We start from the raw sequence: 22,888 nt of genomic DNA on the forward strand, positions 1-22,888 counted from the left end.
CTCTTGTGACAGCTGTCCACTCAACTCCAGGTTTCTGCGCCATAATCTCCGCCCTCTCCTCAGGGCCCCGCCCCCTGCTTTTGCAGGCCCCGCCCCCTTCCCATTTGAAGGGCGGGGCGGTGGCGGGAGGGGACCAGGAGCAAGATGGCGGTGAACCAGAACCATTCGGCGGACCGCCGCGAGGCCCTCATCCCTCATGGCGAAAGGTGCCTGAGGGGACTTCCAGGCTGCTGTTGAGGGAGGGAAGAGATGCTCAGGGGTAGACTTGCGCGCTAGGAAGCCCTCCGCCAATCGAGGACTTTCCCGCCCTTTCCGGCCGCGTTCCTCTGAGCTCCGCCCCTGACGTTTGAGGGCATGCGCCGTCGCGGGCATTGGCGGGGGGTCTTAGGCGCATGCGCGGGGCGCACGAGCATCCTCGAAAGGCCTGAGCGAGGGGAGTGTGAAGAGCGGGTGAGGTTGGCCCTTGGCATCCACTGTGTGCGACTTTACGGGGTGACCGTCACCCTGAGGGCCCTGGGTGCAGCTCGCATGACCCGGGGTAGGAGAATTGGAAGAATTGGGGCTAGGATGTGGAGTGTAGATGACTGTAGAAAGATCCCGAAATGTCGAGGCCTTTCTCAGAATTTCCCCCAAAGCTCCCTTTTCTTGTTGCTTCAGCCTGGGAGTAGAGGTGTCCAGGAAGAATGGCGCCCTCTTACTACCGGCTGAGGCTTGTAGGGTGGCTTCCGTCAGGAGAAGCCTATCTCCAGGCAAACTCAAGACCTTGACCCCAATCCCTTCCTTAGTCAGCCCCTCACCCACTTTTCCTTACATTCTGTCTCCACCTCCTCTGGATAATCTCTGCTGATTTTTCCTTTGTTTCCCACCTGGCAGTGAGACTCAAATTCAGTGCCGTGCTCTAATAGAACCCCGAGGTCAGTTCGAGGCCAGGCTGGTCTACACAGCAAGTTCTAGCACAGCCAGAGCTGTATAGTAGAAAGACCCTGTCTCAAAAAAGGAAAGAAAAGAAAAATCTTGATTTTTTTGTTTGTTTCTTTAAAGTTTTAGAATCTGTGCTCTTAAATATGCACTGATAGTTTTCATTGAACAGCTAATTATGGCAAGTATTGCTCTTTGTGCTTCTAATTGCTGTGTCTGCAATGAGGATCAGGACTATTTTTCTCATTTCACAGGTAGGAATATTAGAAATAATTTGCTCAGAATCATTTTAAGTGCATATGGGAAAGCCTGGATTTGGGTTTGAAATTACATGCATCCATTTCTCTTGCTATCCTTTAGAAAAGTGTTTTCTGCTTTCTCTCTATCAAAGACCCTATTGGTTATCAGGCTTTCCCAGATACAAACTGTTGTAAGGAAATAGTTGGGGGGGGGGATGTTTGCGGATTGGCTCTATTTTTTAGTTTTCCTTACAGTTACGATACACATTTGAGAGTCTAGTTACAATCCGTGGTGTGTTGAGTGTGTTGAGACTTAAGTCTTGCTATTTATTTATTTATTTAGCTATTTAACTTGTGATTTTTTTATGCCTCAGCCTCCCAGTGAGTGTTTGTAGTAATTAAACAAATACAACAAAACATCCCAGAATGTCTCAGATTTGGGTTTGAGCAAGGGTTTATTTACAGTGGAATACCAACCATTGACAGTAATAATATAGATACTGACATTAAAAAGCATCCCCAATGTATTTTTTTTTTTTTTTTTTTTTTTTTTTTTTTTTTTTTTTTTTTGTTTTTCGAACAGGTTTCTCTGTGTAGCTTTGCGCTTTCTGAATCACTGGTAGCCAGCAGAGATCGCCTGCCTCTGCTCCGAGTGCTGATAAAGCGTGCGCCACACGCCCCCAATGTATTTTTAAATGAGGAAAATAAGTTACAAAGGGTGGGGGGAGCACATATTTTAGTGATGAGGAAGAATTTAGTGATTAGAGTTAGAGTGTCTTGTCTGTGTCTTGCCTTGGTATAGTACATGTTGAACAGACCTAATTAAAAACCTAAAATGCTCTATTGAAGCCAGATGTGGTGATGCAAGTCTGCTGGGATTACAGATGTGTGCTGCCATACCTGGCTTGTAGAGAGTTTGTCATCATGGCTGAGAGGTCATAAATGTATGTATGGGCCAGGGTGTGTTGTAAAAATGGAAAAGATTAAATTGCTTTATTTCATCCACTTAAAAAAAATGGGCACATAATACTTGATGTCCAATAGGAAAATCAGGGGGAAAATTACCCAAATTCCAGTAGTTTTTGCATCTTAGTGTGGCTTTCTCTGCACTTCTCCCTAGGAAACTCACACTTGTTTCATCCTCCCACCAGCTTTCTAACTAATTTTCCTCATTTGCCAGTATATTGGGGCAGTTTCCAGTACCCATATCTACATCATTACTGTCAATGGCTGATACTCCAGTGTGCATAAATCTTTGCTTAATTCTCAATGTGAACTATTCTTAGGCTTTCCCCTCATTTATAAGTGATACTATTTGGAATTCTTAAAAAAATTAAAATTACATGTGTATATGTGCACATGCCACAGCACATATAGAGGTCATAGGACAACCATGTGGGTCCCAGGGTTAAATAAAACTTAGCTCACCAGGCTCAGTGGCAAGTGCCTTTACTCATGGAGCCATCTTGCCAGACCTTGCTTGAAAATGTATCTTTACCAGTCTATCACAATGTGTCTTTGAAGCTGGTACCACCTGACTCTGTGCCTTACCTGTGATGCCAAGGATGCTGTGGGAGGCAAGGAAGAGCCCGGGCTGAGACTCTGTTTTGGTGTCCTATCCTACCCCATGTGAAGAACGGTAGTGACTTGGTTTCCAGTAATAGCACATTGTATGCATCCGATTTGCCCTTTCAGCCAACGAAAGCGTACTGGGTATTGTTTTCCAAGTGTAGTAAATTGTGAAGGTGACCACATTGAATGACAAAGATACTAAGAACTGTAAAGGAAGTGTGTTTACCAGACTTTTGGATAAAAGTGACAGCAGAGCAATAAACAAGCAGTTATTTGATGAAGTGATAAAGGTAAGCATTGTTGTCAACAGTAGAGCAGTAGCTGAGTTCATTTGAGGGTGAAACTACTTTGAAAATCAGTTAGGGACTGTGGAAGAAGGGGACCTTCAGGTCATTTCTGTCCTAGAAATATGCTTGAAGCACGTCAGTCTCCAAAAAGGAGCAAAAGAAAGCATAGAAGTTGATATGAAGGGAAGATCCTGCTGAGTCAGGCCAAGGTATCCCAACAAACCAAACCAAAGAAGATGAATGGAAAACCAGGGCAAAGGCCCCTCAATATCAGATTCAAGATGGCCAAGGATAAAGGAGGACTTAGGGTCTGGTGTTGTAACTGTGTTAGTATCATTAAGACAAAGGTCTTGTGGAATACAAAGTTCAGCTGGCCAAAAATTAGAGATAATAGTTTTTTTTTTTAAATAGTTTTTTTAAAAAAAAATGGTTCATAGAAAACATTTTAAGAACTTTAAAGTGTTATGTTTCTATCTTGTTTTTGTCCAGTACACATTGAACATCCCTGATCTAAAAATCCAAAATCTAAAATGCTCCACTAAATTCAGGTGTGATTGGGTTGGAGACATGGCTCATCTGTTAAAAGTATATCCTGTTCTGCTAGAAGACCCAAGTTCAGTTCCCAGAACCTACACTAGATGGAGCACAGCTGCCTGTAACTCCAGCTCCAGAGGGGTCTGTCCTCTAAAGGTACCTGCAGACATGCTTATACCACCCTTTTCTCTCCCCCACCTCCCACAGAGGGCACATGAGAGGAGAGGAGGAGTTAATTAATAATTGTTTTCAATAATTAAAAACAATTATTCTGGGTGTGGCGGTACATATCTAAAGGTAAAACTACCTTGAAAATTGCAGCACTCAGGTTGATGTAAGAGGATTGTGAGTTCCAGGACAGCTTGAGCTATATAGCCAGACCTCTGTCTCAAAAACAAAACCTTTCAGCCTGGTCTACAGAAAAGCAGGATAGCCAAGCTTCACATAGAGACTGTCCAGAACAACACAAGAGCATGTGGTGCACATAGTCAGACAGAGGCAGGTGGACTCTGTCTTGAGCAACTAAAAAAAAAAAAAAAAAAAATTTAAAAAAAAAAAAAAAAAAAAAAATAAAAAAAATAAAAATAAAAAAACAACAACAACAAAATCTTTGAGTACTACCAAATAATTCATCTGGAAAATTTCACTCCATAATACTTTATTTTATGTATAACATTGTTTAAAATATCATATGAAGTTACCTTCAGGTTATATGTGTAAGGTATATATGAAACTAATGAATGTCACATTGAGACTTGGGTCTCATTGCTCCCAAATCTCTTATATATGCAACTATTCCAAAACCCAAAAACTGTTCAGACCCTAAATAGTTCATTAAGAGATACTAAAAAAAAAAAAAAGAAAAAAGAAAAAAAAAAAGATACTCAAGCTGGATAGTGGTAGTGCATGCCTTTAATCCCAGAATTTGGGAGGCAGAGGCATGTGAATCTCTGTGAGTTTGAGGCCAGCCTGCTCTACAAAGTGAGTTTCAGGACAGGCATCAAAAGCTACACAGAAACCCTGTCTCAAAAAAACCAAGAAAAAAAGAGAGAGAGAGAGAGAGAGAGAGAGAGAGAGAGAGAGAGAGAGATACTTAAGTTATACTAAAAATCAAGACTTGTCAGTAATTAATCTTGAATTAATTTTAATAAGAGTAGGAAAACAATAACTATCACACTAATGTTGTTGGTCCCATTATAAAAGCTTTATTAATTTTTGATTGGTTTATGTGAGAATTTTTGTGTTTTGTGGTGGTTTGAATGAAAATGGCCCCCATAGGCCATAGGGAGTAGCACTATTAGGAAGTGTGGCCTTGTTGGAGGAAGTGTGTCACTGGGGGTGGGCTTTGGAGTTTTAGAAGCTCAAGCCCAGCTCAGTGTCACTCTCTCTTTCTGCTGTCCGTTGATCCAGATCTAGAACTCTCAGCTCCTTCTCTAGCACCACGTCTGCCTATGTGCTGCCATGTTTCCCACCATGATGACAATGGACTAAACCTCTGAACTGTAAGCCAGCCCCAACTAAATTCTTTCCTTTATAAGAGTTGCCATGGTCATGGTGTCTCTTCATAGCAATAAAACTCTAAGACATTTTTATTTTTTTGAGATTTATTTTCATTTTGTATGGGTGTTTTGCCTGCATGTGTATCTGTACATGTGTGTGTAATGTCTGTGGAGGTCAGAAGATATAGAATCCCTTGGACTGTAATTACAGATGGTTGTGAACCACTAATCCAACCTAAGTTGCCTCCAAGAGCAGTTAGTGCTCTTAACAACTCAGCCATCTCTCTAGCACTGTTTTTTTTTTTTGTTTGTTTGTTTGTTTTTGAGACAGGATTTCACTACAGAACCCAGTGGATCACTATATTAGCTGAGGATGAAAGCCTTGAACTGTATGCATGTTTGTGAGTGTTTGGGCTGTAAGTATAGTGGATGTGTATGCATGTATTTCTGTGAGGAGTACAGTGGGTATCCTCTTCACTCTCCTCATTTTCTGAGGCAGGATCTCTCACCGAACCTGATGCTCACTGTTTCAGCTAGAGCAGTGAATGAGTGAACTGTGATCTGCCTGTCTCTTCTCCCCAATGCTGGGGTTATAGGTGCATGTGGCTATTCCTATATTTCGAGTGGATGCTGGAGATTTAAACTCAGTTCTTGTTGCTTTCACAAAAAATGCTCTTATCCACTGAGGCATCTTCTTAGCCCTCATGAACTCTATCCTCTTGCCTCAGCTTCCCAAGTTCTGGGGTCAGGCATGTACTACCATGCCCAGCAGGTGGTTAGAGAGTTTAATTCATTTATATTTAATGAAATTGTTAAAGGACTTAACATCTGCAATGTTGCTATTTGTTTTCTATACATTTCTGTCTTCTGTGTTACTTAACTTCTTCACTACTGCCTGTTGTATCTGAGAGTTTTCCTAGTATACCATTAATTCCATCCTCATTTCTTTTTTGGATATATTTTAGTGATTTTCTTTATATTTGACCTGTTGATTATATTTAACATCTTAATTTACAGTAATAGAACTCAAATCAGTACCAACTTACTTTCAATAATATACAACATCTTTTGTCCTATGTAGCTCTGCCCACTCCCCAAACTTTACTGTCACAAATTACAGTTTTATATATTACCACTATCACTATAAATGTATAATTATTATTTTATGATCTTAAACTGATCCTTCCACTGTATCACCCCTTCCTCAGTCATGTAACTTCCCTGCTGAACAATCTAGAGCTTGCCATCCTTCTTGCCTGTCACTGGGTTCCCAAGCTCAAATCCCACATGGCTTCCCACCTCGGTCTCGCTGTTCTAATGTTACTCATGCTGTGTTCATCCATGTGGCCCATCTCCTTCCAAGTAGGCAATTTGCTTTCCATTATCTGCATCTCCATGTGTATTAATGCTATTGAACCCCATTTGAACTGTTCCTGCTCCATTACCTCTGCCTATTTAGACACTACCTATTGCTTAAGAATCAGCTCTAGCTGATCCTTTCTATGAGATCTTTCATAGTTGTTTCCACCATAACATCCCTCCTGTTAAATTACTGGACATTTTTGTGCCATTTAGATGGTACATGTCGTCTGTTACTTGCATTATGTTCTCTGTTCCTTTTACCTTCTTCATTTTCTTAAAATAAATATTTAGTAACTTACACCTTGCTAGAGCTATAGTAGTGAAGCAGTTATCTCTAATAATCATCAGGGAGGACATTGAACAAATAAACTCAAAAAACACCTAGATTCTCTGAGTGAAGAGGACACAAATTGTCTATTCAGAGTGAAGCCAGAGTAATGTGTGGGCTGGAGGGGGGCAGGGTGGGGGGAGTGGAAGTATCTATCTGTGCTTTGCTTTCTTTACCAGCTAAACATCCCAAGAGCCCAGTTCTTCCTGGTTATTGCACAAGAAATTTAAGAATTAGTGACAGACATTGAGACTAGAAGCAAGTTTGAGAAGACAGAAAATCCAGTCATAAAAAAGGAGAAGAGGGGCTGAAGAGATGACTCAATGGTTAAGAGCACTTCTGGCTCTTCTAGAGGACCCAAATTTGGTTCCCAGCACCCATGTTAGTCAGTTCACAATAGTCTGTAACTCAGTTTCAGGGCATCCAAAGCCTTCTGTTAGCCTCTGTGAACATACACACACACACACACACACACACACACACACACACAAATGTATAAATAAAAGTAAAATAATTTTATTTTAAGAAGTATTGTGTGTGTGGATGTTTTACACACAATAGAGGGCATCAGATCTCCTGAAACTGGACTTACAGACTATTGTGAGCTGCCGTGTGGGTGCTGGGAATCAAACCTGGGTCCTCTGGAAGAGCAGCCAGTGGTCTTAACTGATGAACCATTGCTCCAGTCTGAACAAAATCCCTTTGAAAAGGAAGAATAGGAGTAAATTGCCCAAGAATAATATTGCTTGAATCCATTTCATTTCCCTAAAATAAGAGTAGCAGCTAGTATTTATTGGCTGACACCTTTGTTTGTACCATTTTGGTGTCTTCTTTGGTGGTGTTGGGGATCACACTTGGCCTAGCATGTTCTAGACAGGTGCTCTAGTCTAGAGCTGCATCCCCAGCCCTGTGTGTGTTGGTTTATGTACTTCTTAACATGTGCTGCCTGACTTGCTTTCTGCAGTGTCTTGAAGAAGTCTCCAGATGTGGACTTCTCCTTCCCTCAGTCACCGCCAGGCTCCAACTTCTTCAGTGGTACAAAAAGGGGGGTGCTCTTTCTCACCTCATACCGGGTAATTTACACTTTTCTTGATTGACTGATTAGCTTACATTTATTTTCCATAAAGCTGAAAAAGTTAAACATTGGCTTTTAAGGTGTTTAAAAACACTTTTACTTTGAGACTTTCATTTTGAAGAAGTATGGAAGAAAAGAGGTGATGTTTTTCAGTTAGGTCACAGTACCCAAGTGACCTTGGCCTTGCTTCTGCAAGCCTCTATCCATGGACAAATTCTGTATTCCTTTTTCAAAGTTTCCTTCCTCACTTAGGTGATTTTTGTGACTTCACGTTCACTCAACGACCCCATGTTGTCTTTTATGATGCCATTTCATCTAATGAGTAACTGCACTGTTGAACAACCAATCCTCGGAGCAAACTACATCAAAGGGACAATCCAGGCAGCTCCAGATGGTAGGTTTTTCCGCTTAGAAGTGCCTCCCTTATACCCCATAAAGATTCTAGAGAGTTTAAGATTCTGACCTGTTTCATGTTAGAATTCAAACCAAAGCTGAGCTGCTTGTTTGAGGGTGCCTTCCTCAGGGCTTGTAAGTATTGCCATTTCTGCCCCCAGGTGGCTGGGAAGGATCGGCTACTTTTAAAATGATCTTCAGGAAAGGAGGTGCCATCGACTTTGCCCAGCTGATGGCCAAAGCTGCCTATGCTGGTGAGTAATAAACAGAAAATGCTTTAGTGGTTAAGGAGTTGGAACAGTACTATTACTCAGCAGAGACTGGCTAGCCTATGGTCAGGCATTTGGTATTTCTATGTGAATTCAACAAGCATCTCCTGAGTTTACTATTATGTGTCAGATCCACACTGTGTGCTTATCTACCTCATCCTGTCCTGGAGTAGCTGGGAGCCTGTGCTCAGTTACCTACATGGCTAACTGCCTCCAGCATATCTTGGTCCTGGAAGCTGGACTGGATCGACTTGGGAGTGAACAGACACACGCATGTACTAAAGGCTGGGATCCGGTGGGCTGTGCTCGCTCTGATGGAGCAGCACCAGCATGCAGCCCAGAAACTCAGTGTTTATATGAACAGCACGATGGAGGGCTGTAGCAGGAATCTTAAAAGTTCTTATTAATAAAACAAACCTGGAGCCAAGTATTGGGGTGAACACTGGAAGGTCAGAGAGACAGAACAAGCCACAGCTAACCTCACCTGGCCAGCTTCTCAGCTGATCTTGTTTCCTCAGACTGGAAGCTTCTGTGTCCTCATCCCAATGTCTCCTAGCTGAACTGTGCTGCTCAAAACCTAAAAGCTTAACCAGCCAAATGCTTAACCAGCCAAATGCTGCTAGTTCCTGGTCTTCACGCCTTATATATCTTTCTGCTATCTGCCATCACTCCCTGGGATTAAAGGCTGCTTCTTGGGATTAAAGGCGTGAGTCACCATGCTTGGTTGTATCCTTGAACAGATGGATTTCTGCCTCTGGAATGCTAGGATTAAAGGCGTGTGCTACCACTGCCTATCCTAAGTATCCAGTGGCTTTTCTGTTCTCTGACCCCAGATAGGTTTATTAGGGTACACAATATTTTGGGGAATACAATACCCCACCACAGAGGGCAGGTAATCCCGGTAGGGGCCTATGGGAATGGTCTCAGGCTTGAAGAGCCCAGAGGAGCCAGTGTCGGTCCATGCTTTCTGTACTCCTGTCACTGTTTGTGCAAAGCACGTCCTCCAGCTCCCCGAGCCTCCCCTGGGGAGGGCTCTGTCCCCTGCATTTTGATCTGCTTCCCTTCTGTGTGCTCCTACTGTCCCTGAGAGGGGAGTAGGGACACCTACTTCCCTACAATGCCGACCTAATGGCTGTACCAGAGAATGCTTTCTGTGACTGAGATGCTCATTTATGCTGTCTGTCTGTCTATCCAGCCTAGCTTCACTTCATGCCGCTCACACTTCTTTCCAATTCCGTCAGCCCGCACTCTGGGCCGTATCCACTCTTCTCTTGAGCTGTCATTGTGCTCTTCAGGAAGGCCCTTTCCCTTTCCCTTCCGTTGTCCACCTCAACCCCAGTCTAGATGTTGAAAATGCAGCCCAGGAAAGATGGCCATTTGCAGATAGGTATATATCTGCTTTAGTGGAAGCATTGAATATGGTGCCCAGATTCAATGGAAGAGTATAAATGTCTAGGTTAGTGAATGAACTGTGATACTATATCATGGTCAAGAGCCATATCAGTGTAAGTCTGAAAGTAAATGAGTTCCATTTAAAAACATGTAATTTAGTTAGTGCTTTTAAATGTTTCTGTGCTGGATAGTGGTCTAAGCCCTTCACAACCATTGGTTGAATGTTCATAAAACCTTATGATGTAGCCGGGCAGTGGTGGCGCACGCCTTTGATCCCAGCACTTGGGAGGCAGAGGTAGGTGGATCTTTGAGTTCGAGGCCAGCCTGGTCTACAGAGTGAGTTCCAGGGCAGCCAGGAATACACAGAAAAACCCTATCTTGAAAAACCAAAAAAAAAAAAGAGAGAGAGAGAGAGAAACCCCTTATGATATATATACTAATATTATGCTTACTTGATAGCTGGAAAACCAAGTGATGATTGTATAGTAAGTACTATATTAGGTCCTAAATAGCCACAGGCAAAAGACAGAATTTCTTTCTTTCTTTTTCTTTTTTTTTTTTAGATTTATTTATTTATTTAATTATGTATACAGCATATGTGACTGCAGGCCAGAAGAGGGCACCAGATCTCATTACAGATGGTTGTGAGCCACCATGTGGTTGCTGGGAATTGAACTCAGGACCTCTGGAAGAGCAGTCAGTGCTCTTAACCTCTGAGCCATCTCTCCAGCCCCAAAAGACAGAATTTCTGCTCTGAAGAAGTATGTGGTTTAAGAAAAAGGCCACATGTATTTTTACTTGGCAACAAGAGTATTGTTGGCTCACATGTAAGGTGATAGTTAATACTGTTAATTATTCAGTTCATAGCTACTTATATATTGAATTTAAAACAATAAAGAGTTCTTATTTTGCCATATTGTCTTCTCAGCTGCCCAAGGATTTCCACTCATAGTTCCAAGTTTCTGGATGCACCCTCTAGGAATTTTTGTCATAGCTGGGCAGAGGAGCATGTGTGGCCCACAGACATGCCAAGGTGAGGTATGGGGAGAGGAGCATGTGTGACCCACAGGCATGCCCAGGTGAGGTGTGGGGAGAGGAGCATGTGTGGCCCACAGACATGCCAAGGTGAGGTGTGGGGAGAGGAGCATGTGTGGCCCACAGACATGCCCAGGTGAGGTGTGGGGAGAGGAGCATGTGTGGCCCACAGACATGCCCAGGTGAGGTGTGGGGAGAGGAGCATGTGTGCCCACAGACATGCCAAGGTGAGGTGTGGGGAGAGGAGCATGTGTGGCCCACAGACATGCCAAGGTGAGGTGTGGGGAGAGGAGCATGTGTGGCCCACAGGCATGCCCAGGTGAGGTGTGGGGAGGAGCATGTGTGGCCCACAGACATGCCAAGGTGAGGTGTGGGGAGAGGAGCATGTGTGGCCCACAGACATGCCAAGGTGAGGTGTGGGGAGAGGAGCATGTGTGGCCCACAGACATGTCAAGGTGAGGTGTGGGGAGAGGAGCATGTGTGCCCACAGACATGCCAAGGTGAGGTGTGGGGAGAGGAGCATGTGTGGCCCACAGACATGTCAAGGTGAGGTGTGGGGAGAGGAGCATGTGTGGCCCACAGACATGCCAAGGTGAGGTATGGGGAGAGGAGCATGTGTGCCCACAGACATGCCAAGGTGAGGTGTGGGGAGAGGAGCATGTGTGCCCCACAGACATTTCAAGGTGAGGTGTGGGGAGAGGAGCATGTGTGCCCACAGACATGCCCAGGTGAGGTGTGGGGAGAGGAGCATGTGTGGCCCACAGACATGTCAAGGTGAGGTGTGGGGAGAGGAGCATGTGTGGCCCACAGACATGCCAAGGTGAGGTGTGGGGAGAGGAGCATGTGTGGCCCACAGACATGTCAAGGTGAGGTGTGGGGAGAGGAGCATGTGTGGCCCACAGACATGCCAAGGTGAGGTGTGGGGAGGAGCATGTGTGCCCCACAGACATTTCAAGGTGAGGTGTGGGGAGAGGAGCATGTGTGCCCCACAGACATTTCAAGGTGAGGTGTGGGGAGAGGAGCATGTGTGCCCCACAGACATGCCAAAGTAGGGAGAGATGCCCCCTAGGACATAGAAAAGAATGCCTTGACTTGAAGACAGTTCACCACAGCCTTGTTTCAGGTCTGCTTCGAGAGAAGCCCCAGGGTTTGGGACTTTCATGGCTTTGTTTCCTGGTTGAAACCCAATAGCAAGCCAGCAAACGATTGGACTTGCATTTCAGATTACGTTCTATGTGTTTGCTTGTAATTTTGTGTGCGTGAGACAGGGCTGGCCTGCACCTCACTGCGTCAGCCTCCTGAGTGCTGAGGTGTTTCAGACTTACTGTGACGGTGATGTATGAGTGCAGCACATCTAAGCAACTCCTGTGAGTGAGGAGCTCGCTTAGAGCTCCTAGAGCCTGAGCAGAAAATGTAGCTCTGCCTCCTTCATCTTAGTTTACACTATCACGGCCATCACACCTGCTCTGCCTTCCAGCTGCACCCTGCTTCATGACCTGTGCCTTTTAACATTTGGCTTTCCTTAGATGGATAAAGTTGCAGGCTTCAGTGAATACCTGGCCTGCTCAACAGAGCATGAGCAGTCCTTTTATTTGTGATATTTTTGAGATAAATGCTACTGATGTGTTAAAAATGATCTTTTTGAAATCCAAGATTTAAAAAAATGTATACATATCCTGCCACATATTGATTACAGGTATCCATGTCCCAGGAACATTTATAGACTAGGAATGGCCATCAGCAGTTTTCACACTTGAAGTCAGACTTGAGACCAAATGAGACTGTAGTGTCTGAAGGGCTAATGATGCACCGAACGCAGTCACGGTAACGAGAAAATGAACTGAAGCGAGTTTCAAGAGAGCCTTTATGGAGGTTGGAGGGGCCTCAGTAGTTAGGAGTACTTGCTGCTTATCCAGGAAATTGGAGTTCAGTTCCCGGCATCATAGTGGGTGGCTCACAACTTCCTGCAGTCATCCCCAGGATGACTATCTGACGCTTTCTTCCAACCAGTTCACTCATGGAACACACACACACACACACACACACACACACACACACGCACGCACGCACGCACGCACGCACACAAATAAATAAATAAATAAAATGCTGAGTCTGGTGGCATAGGCCTTTAAACTCAAACTCCAGAGGTAGAAGCAGCCGGATCTCTTAAAGTTCAAGGCTAGTCTGATCTACATAATGAGTTCCAGGATAGCCAGGGCAATATAGAAAAATCCTGTCTCAAAAAAAAAATATTGTTTTTAAAAAGAGCCTTTGATGTTGGACCCCAACTTCAGGGTGCAGAAAATGAAATGTTGATTCTTTTCCAGAGTTCCCATCTCTCTATGTGTTAGATCTCTGCTACTGTAATGCAATATCTGAAAACTTTAAAAGTAAAGGTTTTGTTGTTATTGTTTGAGACAGGGTCTCAAGTAGCCCAGGCTGGTCTCCAACTCACTGTGTAGCTGAGGCTACCCTTGAACTTCTGATTCTTCTGCATCTAACTCCCAAGTGTTGGAATTACAGGTGTCCAATAGCATACCTAGTTTTTATTTTGTTTAAAGACAAAAATCTCACAATGTGTTTAGTCTGGCTTGAAATTTATTATGTAGGCCAGGTTGGTCTCGAACTGTGACAGTCCTCCTTGCCTTTGCCTTACCTGGTGCTGGGGTTATGGGTGTCAGTTTGTGTGTGTGTGTGTGTGTGTGTGTGTGTGTGTGTGTGTGTGTGTGTGTGTGTGTGTACATGCTGTGGCATGCATGTGGAAGTCAGAGGACAACTTGTGGAAGTCAGTTCACTCCTTCACTCTGTGGGTCCCGGGATTGAACGAAGGTGGTTAGGCTTGGTGGTACACCTTTATCTACTGAGCCATCCTGCTGGCCTTTGTTTTTATTTTTGTTGTTGAATTTTTTTTTTGTGGTTGTTATTGTTTTATTTTTGAGACAGGATCTCACTGTATAGCCTGGGCTGACCTAGAACTTACTATGTAGACAAAATTGGCTTCAAATGAAAAGATTTGCCTGCCTGTGCCTCAGGATTAAAGATGTGTGCCACAGTTCCCACTGTTCTTTTTATCCTTGAATTCAGCAAGGAGGTAGAAAGATTGTAAGAGCCGGAGATGATAGATGATTCCAAGTGTCTTCTAGACACACAGGACTGATGCACACAACACAGAGAGACAGACAGCACATACAGGACCTCACAGGTTCAAACCAGACAAAATCCCAGCCTGGAGAAGGGGAAGTGGACACCAAGTGCTATTTGTAACTAATACCCTCTGGGAAAGGGGAATCAGTTTCTCCAATGGAGCGTCACTGGGCTATCAACCACACTCCAGGGCACACCCTGTGCCCAGTAGTAGCAGGTCAACACCAAACGGTTTTTGTTTGTTTCTTTGTTTTTATTTTATGAGTTTAGGGGGAGGAAGAGGGAGAGAACATGAAGTATGGAAGGAGGTGGGAAGATCTGTGAGGAGGTGAGGGAGGGGAGGTGGAATTTACAAATGGTTGTGTCATGTGGGTGCTGGTCATTGAACCTGGGTCCTCTGAAAGAGCAGCCAGTGCTTTTAACTACTGAGCCATCTCTCCAGAGCCACCCCTCCTTTAAAAACCACGTTTTCCCTTTTAGTTATAGTTATAATTCCCTCCAAAGTATCCTCCTCACTGAGGGTGTTTTCATAAACAGAACAAACTTTAACAAATAAACTATGTATCTGCACAACTCTAAGTGATGACCAGAGGCTGTTTCCAGGTAATTTGGATCGCCTCACCGGAAGAAAGCTAAGCCTTTCCTCTGCCGATGGCCAAAGAAAAGGTTTTAGCACAACCGGATTCTCGTGTGTTTCCCTAGGCATTGTGTTTTGGTGTTCTTCAGTTATTCTTTGCTCACAGGGTAACAATTTTTTTTTTCCTTTTTGCCATTTCCAGTTGCCTATGGAGTCCCACCTACGGGATACGGAGCCCCACCTCCCAGTTATAATGTCGTGCCTCCTGGATACGGAGCTAGGGGATATGGAGCCCCTCCTCCTGTATATGGAGCTACCCCTATGGGCTATGGAGTCCTGCCTCCTGGATATGAAGCTCCCACTATGGATTCCGGAGTCCCACCTCCCAGATACGGAGTCCCACCTCCCAGATACGAAGTCCCACCTCCCAGATATGAGGTCCCACCTCCCAGATACGAAACTACAACTGTGGGATCTGGATCTCCACCTCCTAGCTATGAAACACCACCTATGAGTTATGAGACTTCTCCTTCAGGACATAGGTTCATACCTCCTATATCCAGTGCCTCACCTGCAGCACACGAAGCTCCACCTGCTAGGTCTGAAGCAAGGCACCCCACTTCTGTGGCAGCCCAGACTCCTGGATTCCAGGCATCTTTTCCCTCTACCTCATCTTCACAAGCCCATTCTCCCTCTTCTAAGATGTAAACCTTGAAGTTCACCAAGCAAAACTGCACCCTAGCATCGATGTCAAGAAAGAACACTTAGGTTTATGATCCCAGACCCATCCTAGGTAGTTGATCCCTCACCTTGGAAGTTCAGTCATAGGGCAGAACTAAGCTTGATCTCCATGCCAAGATTTTAGAAGCAGTGTCAACTCTTGATTAGCTGGATAAAGGAGGAATAACACCAGAGGGCTAATTTCCTAATGGCTTGGTTGGCATTGGATGCATTTTAAAACATAACCTTGGTGTGAGCTTGCAAAAAAGCCTCCTGCCTTTCTCCTCATCTGCATTAGAAAATCTTTATAATACTCTATTTGCTAGATACTAAGATCTGCTAAAATAATCATGTTGAGAGCTGAGCCTGGTTGTGCAGGCTTATAACACCAGATGCCATAGAGGATGACACAGAAGGATGGCAAGTTCAAGGCTTGCCTGGACTGCAGAGTCAACGCCAGCCTGGGCACCCTAGTGAGAGTTTGTCTCAAAGACTAAAAAGGGCTAGGGATAGAGCTCAGTTGTAGTGTGCTTACCTAGTATGCTGATGGTCCTAGGTTTAATCCCCAGTACCAAAATTAATTGATTAATTGAAATTGCAGGTGCCAGGCATGGACGCACATGCCTGTAATCCCAGCACTTGAGAGGAAGAGGCAGAAGGTTCAGAAGTTCAAGATCATCTCTGGCTATGTAGGGAGTTAAATGTCAGCCTGGGTGGGCTACATTAGAACCTGTCTCAAAAACAAAATCAAAGCATCACATTGGACACAGTTGTTTCTTAGAGTATTCTTTATATTAGAGACAAAATGGAACAACCTTAATTTCTGGTGAGAAGGGATCTTATAAATTATAGCATATACATACACTAGAAGAGTAAGTATGTAGATGTTATAGAGAAGGCAGCCTTTAAGACCAAAACAAAGCAATAAGGGGAAAAGATCACAGGTCCAAAGCAACATGCTAGGAGGGAGTAATTTCTTACATGTGTATTAAAACTTTTAAGTCTACAGTCAGAATATGCAAAGAGCTGGGAAAAGAAGCAGGGATCAGGGGAGATGGCTCAGTTGCTTACCTGCTTGTCACAAGCATGGGGCCTGCCATTGATCATTAGTACTCATAAGAAGCACACACCTGTAACTGCAGTTCTGGGGGTGCAGAGACAAGATCCTTGTGGCTTGCTGGCCAGCAATCAGGCTGAATCTGTGAGCTCCTGGGTCAGAGACCTTATTTCAAATAAGGTGGAGAGCTATTGGGGAATACATCCAACATTGACCTCTGACCCTTCATGCCCATGCACAAATAGGTGTGCACATCTGTACACACTTTTTTAACTTTAAAAGGAAAGAAATGTATAAAACGCGAATTACCAGTTACCAACTGAAGCAATAACTGTGTCATAAAATATATGACAAAATACTTAAAAGGATGTGCAATTCAAGTAGTAGTAGGGAGAGTTGACTGAAATAAAACATTTCCAACACTGAATGGGTTTGTCCTGCACTGCTGAGGATTGAACTCAGGGTCGCGCATACACCACAACTGCTCTACCCCTGAGATGCCTTCTCCACCTCATTAGAGATCTACCTGCCTCTGCCTCCTGAGTGCTGGAATTAAAGACGTGTGCCACCACTGACTGGCTCTACAGCTAGATCTTGTGGAGGCATTTTCTCAGTTGAGGTTCCCTCCTTTCAGATAACTAACTTGTGTCAAGTTGACTTAAAACTATCTAGCACAACACAGTGAGACCCTGTTTGTCTTAGTTACTTTTCTGTTGTTGCAATAAAACACCATGGCCAAGGCAATCTGTTAAACAAGACACTTTTGGGACTTCCACCTTCAGAGGTCAGAGTCCATGACCATCATGGCAGCAAGCATAGACCCTCACTATAACTCCTCTTGGATATCCAATATTGCCCCAAGTCATGCAGATCCTGTGGTTATTGTTCCACAGGACTAGTCCCTTCCCATGCTCCAGTAGGTCATAGATGGGGTAAATGTTAGGGTAGGCCAATCCAAGGCTCAAGATGTGGGTATAGGTGGTACCTGAGCTCGTTGGTCGGGCCACTGGGGCCACCACCCTCCAGTGAGGGACAGGGCCACTTCTCCTGTGCCCATGATGAGAGTTAGGACCATCTCTTCCGGTGCAGGGTCAGCTCTCCTGCTGCCAGTGAACAGCAAGAGGCAGGGCCAGCCCTCCCAGGGACAGTGAGGGGCAGGACCAACTCAATGCAGCCCTCCAATTTCAACATGCATGGTTCCGATGACCCACCCCCCATGGCAATATGGGCAGTAGACTTCATCACAGACCCCGGCTGTATCAGGAACATGGACTCAGACATAGCCTTCAGCATCAGCTCAGGCCAAGACCTCACTATAGCCCCATTGGTGGCACAAGCCACCCAGACCAGCATGGCCCCAGTGGTAACACAGTCCTTGGGCGCCAACATAGCCACAGGTTAGACTCCAGGCATCTGTGTAGCATTTGGTGGTACCACAGGCCACAGACACCAATGTAGACCCGGGCTGCTGTGGGACCATGGACCCAGACATGGTCCTTGGAAGCAGCCCAGAGCCAGATGGCACAATGGTCCCAGGTTGGTATCACTCTGGCTTCAGGGTAGTCCTCAGGCCCTAATATGGCCCCAGGTGAGGGCCCAGATTCTGAGCATCCACATGACCCCTGATGTTGACAGGTGCCATGAACATCAACAGAGACCCTGGCTGTAGCAGGGCCACAGACCCACCAATGGCCCCTGGCTGCAGCTTAAGTCTGGAGGACTTCATGGCCCTGGGTGACAACCCAGGCCAACCAGATAGGGATAATCCCATCTGTGGCTTGGCCTTCAGGCACTACTTGGCCATGTGTGGTAGCCCTGACCCCAGGACTCTTCAGGGCCCTCAGTGGTAACAGGCCAAAGACATCTACACCACCATGGCTGTAGTAGGTTCACAGACCCAGACATGGCCTTTGGCAACAGCCTAGAACCTGACAACACCATGTCCCCAGGTGGCAAGTAGTATGACAGTATGTTCTTCATGGCCTTCTCCTCTTCAGATTCATCTCTTTCTATAGGACATTGTCTTAGTTATTGTTCTTATTGCCGTGAAAAGACAACTTGACATTCTCTTACAAAGAAAATATTTAATTGAGGTGGTATCTTACAGTTCAGAGGTTCAGTCCATTATCATGACTGGGAGCATGGCGGCGTGCAGGCACACATGGAGCTGGCTACATCTTGACCAGAAGGCACCAGGAAGTCGACTGCCACGCTGAAGGAAGCATGAGAAAAAGAGACCTCAAAGCCAGCCCCCACAGTGACACACTTCCTCCAACAAGGCCACACCTCCTAATAGGGCCTCTCCCTTAGAGGGCCATTTTCTTTCTAGCCACCACACTCTACTTCGACAGATCCAGGAAGAATTTAGCTGGGCCTCCTGCTTACCCAAAGCATTGTGCTGGGTCCCACGGCAGCCCACTGACATTGGGGGGCACTTCCTGGGTTGTCAGATTTCACTCCTCTTCCTGTCTCTTTTACCTTCCATATAGAAGTTATGGTTACTTGCTCACACAGTCTGTATTAGGAATATGAAGGAGTGGAAAGAGTGACTGCCCTGACAGCGGACTCACAAAAAGAACCCCCAGGTGCTCCTCTTGGCAGGTGAGTACATGCCCAAGAGCCTGCCAAATAGAGCTTTCCTTTGTCAACTGTCCTGAGAGATCCAGGAAGAAATATACAGGTTGTATAGCTGGTGTGCTTTCAATCCATAAAGAAACCGTGTATGTCCTTGTTTCTTCAACTTTAATTTTGTTGCTAAGGCACCCCTCGTCATCTCGCTAGTTGATGTGTTTTCCCAGGATTTTGCAGAAGTATCTCAACATCAGACCACTACGGTTTGGTCCTGCAGTTCCATCAAGTCTAAGGGCTTGGGACATGGGGACTGAGGGGGAGTGTTAAACCTCTGTGTGTCAGAGATCCAACCTTAGGCCAACACTGCTCCAGATGGATGGTGTAACGGCCTTACTGCCCAGACTCTCTCCAGATTCCCAGACCCCCTTTTCTCAGCTGCTATGGGTCTGTATGGTCTCCACCTCCTGAGTATACCCAGGTATAACCTTGAAGTTCCACAGAACATAGGGGTGGGCCTTCGAGTACCCGTTGACTTGCCCTTCCTTGTTCAGAAGCTGGCCAATGGTTTGAAAATCTTGTATGTGTGAATATCTTCAAAACAGAGACAAAATCCAGATTAATACTGCAAAATCTCAGTTTGCTGCAGAGGTTACTTAGACACTGGGTAGCAAGTGGGCTGTAGCATCTGTCCTGGCCTTTCGCTTGAGCGAATTCTGCGGAGGGAAAGCGTAGGGCACACTCATCCCACAGTGCTGGAGAACACTCTTCCAAAGGTAACATCATGGATGGCGCAGGGGGATTCCAGCCTACGCCCGTGACCAAAAGTTCCTGCCTCTTGTAGGTGGTTAGTCCTGACCACCCGGCTTCTTCCTGACCCCAGAGTCCTCTGCCCTTCCAATGCTACCTACCTTGTCTCTTCACTTGTAACCTCTCTCGCGCTCTGGTGTTTGCTGCCGCTGGTACCCTAGTCCTAGTCTGTTCTCCAGACTCCAGCTGAAAGGCAGGCAGACACCTTCTGACACACTAGAACAATCTAAGCATCTCTTTAAAAAAAAAATTTTTTTTTTTTAAGTTTTATTTATTTCATATAGTGTTCTGTCTGCATGTATGCCTGCGTGCCAGAAGAGGGCACCATGTCTCATTGTAGATGGTTGTGAGTCACTATGTAGTTTCTGGGACTTGAACTCAGGACCTCTGGAAGAGCAACCAGTGCTCTTACCCTCCAAGCCATCTCTCCAGTCCCTGTAAGCATCTCTTGCGGGAATGCTGGCAGATGTTAGAAAATTTCCCAAATAATCCAGGCAGGCACAGCAGTGCACAGCACTCAGGGTCAATGCTTTCCTCCTACCATGCGGTTCCGCAGGATTAAAGCCAGATCCGCAGGATTGGTGGCAGCTGCCATTGTCTTCTGAGACATCTTGCCATACTTGGGAGGCTGAGTTAGGAGGGTAGTGAGCTGGAGGCCAGTCTGAGCTGTATAGTCAGGACCCTGTTACAAAACATAGCAAAACAACCATCACCATCGTGCAGCAATATTCTAACCTCCAAAATATAATGAATGAGAGAAATTGAGTCACAATTCATCCCATTTGTGTCACCACTATGCTTATGTATGTGGTAACCAAGCAGGTCTTGGGGAGAACTTCGACAGAGTCAATAGGTTGCTTCTGGGTGGGGAGATGCATGAATTAGGGAAATGACCCGAGGGAGACTATAAACTCCATTTGTACCTTTGAATTTTGTTCAGTGTTCATGTAAAACCTATTTTTTTAAATGAATAATTTAAAAGATAAGTGAGTAACTTGCCTAGTTCTACTTTGCTTCCGAACTGTATAGTGGCTCCCCACAGTCTCCGGGGTAAAGGCTAGACTTCTGGTTCTTGTGTATACAGGACCTTGTTAGTATTCATGCTCTATCTGCCCGACTCTGACCTCTCCAGCTGTGTGATCCAGCTGTGCTGAACACAGGCAGACACTGAAGTGAGCTGGCTTTGCCTCTGTGCTTCCTCCCCACATCATTCCACTCATCTTTCAAAACAGCCCAGAAGTCCTTTCTCCTAAGAGCGTGCTCTGAGCTCCGCTTCTGGGCTAATTGCCTTCTGCTGAGCTTGTGGAGTGCCCTTTGTGTGTTCCAGCAAAGGGCTGTGTGAGTCCTGGAGGGACTGTGTGTGGATTTCTCTCCCCTGCAACCAGGAGGCTGGAGGTTCCTGGGGAACAGAGGCTATGTCTCATTGCTGGGGCTTGGCATAGAGTAGGTGGTGGCTACTAAGGATTTGTTGAGTGAAAAAAAAGACCGTGTTTCTGGATTTACTACACATGCGCGTGCGTGCACGCACCCCCCCCCCACATACACACACACACTGCTGACTTCCAGCCCTCCAGATGAAGGTTATAATGTGTAGAATCAGTTTTGTTCGTCAGACTGTTAAAAGAGATTAGAAATAAAAAATTTCAGATTTGGGAGAGAGCTGTGCTCTCTGGCTGCTTGAGATGTTCTGTGTTGGAGACAGGCCTTTATTGTACCTCCTCCCATGCCACAATCATGGTTTACAGGGTTCCAGCTGGCCAAAGCTGGCAAGTTCTATGGTCCCACAGGATTCTGTGTTCAAAAGGCTTTTGAAAATGCTATCATAGTTGGTTGCTAGGCAACATGCCAACTTAATCCTACAGTGATCCAATGAGGTAGGTGCTGTTCATAGCTTCATGTTACAGCTAAGCATAAAGTTTGAGGACCTTAGAAAACCAGAGCGTCTACAACCATTTAAGGGTGGAGGAGGCCAGGTGTGGTGGCGCACACCTTTAAATCTAGAGGCAGGTGGATCTCTGTGAGCTCAAGTCCAGCCTGGTCTACATAGTGAACACCAGGCCAGCTATGACTGCAGATTGAGAATTACAGCTGCCTGACCCTGACCTCTGGAAAGAGACTGTGGTCACCAAGTTTTCCTAGCAGGAATCTACTGACCATCTTGTGAAAAACCACACCAAAGTCTCTGTGTGGAGGATTCTGGCTCCAGTTATGGCTACCATGTAAGGGTTTTTGTTTGTTGGTTTTGCTTTTGGTGTTTCAAGACAGGGTTTTCTCTGTGTGGCTCTGTCTGTCCTGGATCTCTCTCTGTAGACCAGGTTGGCTTCAAACTCACAGAGATCCACCTGCCTCTGCCTCCTGAATCCTGGGATTAAGTCTGCTGAGAGAGAGAGAGAGAGAGAGAGAGAGAGAGAGAGAGAGAGAGAGAGAGAGAGAGAGAGAGAGAGAGAGACAGAGAGAGACAGAGAGAGCGAGAGCTCACCCTCAAGAATAGGCAGGTGGGGGAAACTTAGATGTAGTCAGATTTTTCTTTGGGCCACCAACTCACAAATAACAACATGGAGACTTATTATTAATTATGAAAGCTGGGCCTTAGCTTAGGCTTGTCCCATTAGCTCTTATAACTTAAATTAACCTGCTTTTATTAGTCTACATTTTACCATGTGGCTTTCTTTATCTTTCTTTCATCCTGTATGTCTGACTCCTTCCATGTCTCCTTGGCCTCTCCTCTGTGCCTCAATTATCTCCTCCTACTTTCTCTCTCTGCCCGGAAGTCCCACATATACAGCCTGCCTAGCCACTGGCTGTTCAGCTCTTCATTACACCGATCACAGCAACACATTTTCACACAGTGCACAGATATCTCACAACACTTAGGCTGCTTATCTGGAGAAGTGGATCCAAGTCTTATGACTTCCTCAACTCCCTAAAGCATCTGTGAATATTTTTAGTTTACAGAAAGAGATAAAAGTTTTAGGTATATTAGCATTACCATTGTTTGTAATCTGTACTGAAATTTACATTGTAGAAAAAGCAGCCAACAAGTGTCTGTACAACTGCTGGATTAGACTCACCTTTGAGCTATAGCAGAAGCTATGACTTTGGGTTAAAA

General features: G+C 45.2%; 1 protein-coding gene across 1 annotated transcript; it reads left to right on the forward strand.

Moving 5' to 3' along the window:
- The first annotated feature begins 105 nt into the window (after positions 1–105).
- Positions 106–16,958, forward strand: Wbp2nl (WBP2 N-terminal like). Its single transcript, XM_028871286.2, has 6 exons — positions 106–206; positions 7,704–7,812; positions 8,067–8,208; positions 8,369–8,461; positions 10,797–10,901; positions 14,827–16,958. Exons 1-6 carry the CDS (start codon positions 145–147, stop codon positions 15,330–15,332), a joined length of 1,017 nt encoding a protein of 338 aa, XP_028727119.1. The 5' UTR covers positions 106–144; the 3' UTR covers positions 15,333–16,958.
- Positions 16,959–22,888: the final 5,930 nt, after the last annotated feature.

Source organism: Peromyscus leucopus, chromosome 20, assembly GCF_004664715.2.
Source record: "Peromyscus leucopus breed LL Stock chromosome 20, UCI_PerLeu_2.1, whole genome shotgun sequence".
Taxonomy (NCBI): Eukaryota; Metazoa; Chordata; class Mammalia; order Rodentia; family Cricetidae; genus Peromyscus; species Peromyscus leucopus.